A 3,140-nucleotide genomic window follows, 5' to 3' on the forward strand; every position below is an offset into this window, starting at 1 on the left:
AGGTTATGATCTTTTTATTGTTTCAGTTCGTCGGTTCCATCCAAGATCTGCAGCATCTAAACCAGACTCCGGATTAAATAAATACTTCCATGCTCTGAGTCCTGGAATTCTTTTACTACTGTCTCTGTGAGGCAGCGCCGCCTTCACTGAAACGACAGGAACAAACACTTCACATCGTGTGCATCAGTGTGTGGAAGCTTCTAGTTTAATAATCACTGGATATTTACTGACTGGTCGGGAACGGTTCAGATTCATTTTTTTATATTTACACAGCAAAGAGGGAAAAATATGTTTGGACTAAAACATAGTGAGTCGACAACATTTACTGTGCAGCTTCATTCATTTGTGTAATTATGGAACTTTTTTAAAACTGAACATGGAGAATTTCTAATAGTTCAATTCACATGAGACAGAACTTACATGTGATTTAAATGATGACGTTTCCTCTTTAAAAGTCATAATTAATAACTCAGATTGGATTTTAAGGATATTTAATAAGGAGAAAAACAAGGATAAATAAAGAGGCCAACTCCATCTGACAGTAATCACAATAATAATAATAATAATAATAATAATAATAATGATAATATTTATAATAATAATTACTGAATTGATTTGACATGAAGATCTGATCTTCTTGTGTGTGTGTGTGTGTGTGTGTGTGTAAAATCCCTCAGTTATATTCATGTGTGTTTTCATGACAATAACACACACTTTAAGTGTCCACAGTCTAAAAACCACTGATGCTTTAATATACATTTTAACTCAGAGGATTCAAACTGACTCATCAGGAATTAATTATCCAATAATTAATGAACATGTTTTAAAAAACATTATTTTACAGCCTGTTTTTTTTTTTTTTTTTTTTTTTTTTGTAGATTTGTTGTTTAAAGTTAAGTTATTAAAAAAACTCCCACAGTCTGTTTTTAATGTCTCATCTGTTTTGGTTTTCATCAGATTTCTCTGGATTAAAGCGACAAACGCAGCTTATTTTAATATTTCACCATCTTTAATTTCCAGTTCTTCCTGACACTCCAGTTAAAGTCACTTTGTGTTACTGTCACTGTTAATAATTGTTGTTTAACTGAGTCTGATGTTTTCTGCATGATCCAGTAATTAAAGTTTCAGATTTCCACCGAGCTTCTGCACAAAATCCAACTAGATACCAGCTTTAAATATTCACTTTTATTTCTTTCCAGAAAAAAGTTGCTACTGTAGGAAATTCGTCATTTAAATATTTAAACAAAAGATAATTCAGGTTCAGTTTTGTAAAGAAGTTTTTTGCCATGAAGGAAGGAGAGTTTCTAACTTTCTTTAAATCAGGTCCATTCGTTCCCATCGCTGCACAAATGCTGAGCGCGTCTTTAAATCGTCTCTGTTACCTGAGAAAACGAGTTCAGAGTCCGGATTCAGGAGTTTAGTCATTGTTAGCGTTCATGTGTTTGGCCAGGTCCACGGTGCCGCGCTGAGTCTGTAGTTTCTGATACTCCTGGTGTAAACTGAGGAAGTGCGGGGACGCAGCCGGGTGGAAGAGCGCGGGGGAGGCGTAGGCAGCGCCGGAGGTCAGCGGCGGGGAGTAAGCGGTGCACTGGGCCGGGGAGAAGGCTTCGATGCCGGGCTGCGCCTGGAAGAAAGCCTTGGCCGTGAGGGCGCTGCGGGAGAAGAAGCTGGAGAGAGCCGGCAGGATGCTGCTGACAGGTGGGATGGTGGCGGGAGCGCACGGCGAGGGCGCGTGGTGATGCAGGTACGGGTAAATCTCCAGACTGGGCAGCTGCAGAGCCGCCGCGCTCAGCCCGTAGGCGCCGTGCGGGAAGCCGTGAAGCCCGCTGGGCTCCAGGTGCTGCTCCTTCAGCGGGTCGAAGCGAAAGTGCTGCCGCTTGAAGCGTTTCCTCCGCCGCAGGAAACTCCCGTTCTCGAACATGTCCGAGGAGTTGGGGTCCAGCGTCCAGTAGTTGCCCTTCCCGGGGTTCCCGGGCTCTCTGGGCATCTTTACAAAGCAGTCATTGAGCGACAGATTGTGTCTGATTGAGTTCTGCCAGGCCGGGAATTTCTCCCGGTAATAAACGAAGCGGTGGCTGATGAAGTCACAGATCTCACTGAGGGTCAGACGTTTCTTCGGACTCTGCAGGATGGCCATCGTTATCAGCGCGATGTACGAGTACGGAGGCTTCACCGACGTGGGACCTTTGGTTTTAGCGGGAGCAGGACAGGTCGGCTCGGGGCTGTAGGTGTCCCGGTCTTTACTCTGGCTGCTGGAAGTCTCCGTGCCGCGGTCCTGCTCGCTCCGCGACTCATCCAGTGAAAGTTCCTCCTCTGCGCCGTCTTTGAGTCCTTCCCCTACTACGTCGATGACAATATCCTCCATGATGTCTAAACCCAATGTCATAGTAGATGTGTGCAGGTAAAGCCAACACCACCTGCCAACAGGTGGGAGAGTGACAGCGCTGCTCTTTAACGCGAACAGCAGATCTTTACGCGCGACTCGTCTCCATTCACAAAAAAAAAAAAAAGAAAAAGAAAATGAAAACTCCGAGCACAGCCCTCCTCTTACTTCTCCAAACACAGACTCTCCAAACCGCAAAACATCGGTGCTGAAGTCCTTTATTTTGTTGCCTTAAGCACAAAAGATCGGTCAGCGAGCGACTGTGCGTAAAGCGGAAGAACGTGTGCGTCCTCGGAGATGTCCAGCATCATCTGTAATCTGTGCTGCGTTCCTGTGGGTCGGGTGGATGTGATGTCACGGCGAGGCACGAGGAAGAGGATCCTGACCAATGAAAACGACGCACAGGGTACCAAGAAGGCCTGTACCAGCCTCCCAGTGCGCTCCCATCAGCTTCACATCAGTGCCAAGTGGACACGGACATTAGCGATTCATCCAGAAAAAACCAAACCAGAGGAAATGTTGAAATTTAAAATGTTTATTTCTGAATTACAGCAAAAGAGTTGAATGAAATTATTAAATATGAATAATATGAGCCAACACGTTGTTATCAGCTGTAGCCGCTCAAGCAAAACTATATATCAACTGAATTATTATTAAACTTATTATTATTTTATTAGTTTCCCTAAAAGCACGTTGATCTTAAATTAAACCACTGGAGAATTATTGTGTAAAAAATCTTAAACTTTGCTGAAAAATA

General features: G+C 43.7%; 1 protein-coding gene across 1 annotated transcript; it reads right to left on the bottom strand.

Annotated features, from left to right (window-relative positions):
- Nucleotides 1-992: 992 nt before the first annotated feature.
- zgc:162612 (forkhead box transcription factor) lies at nucleotides 993-2,661 on the bottom strand. Its single transcript, XM_026349033.1, has one exon. The coding sequence runs from the start codon at nucleotides 2,384-2,386 to the stop codon at nucleotides 1,418-1,420; it is 969 nt and encodes a 322-aa protein (XP_026204818.1). The 5' UTR covers nucleotides 2,387-2,661; the 3' UTR covers nucleotides 993-1,417.
- Nucleotides 2,662-3,140: the final 479 nt, after the last annotated feature.

The sequence above is a fragment of the Anabas testudineus genome, chromosome 8 (genome assembly GCF_900324465.2).
Source record: "Anabas testudineus chromosome 8, fAnaTes1.2, whole genome shotgun sequence".
Lineage (NCBI taxonomy): Eukaryota > Metazoa > Chordata > Actinopteri > Anabantiformes > Anabantidae > Anabas > Anabas testudineus.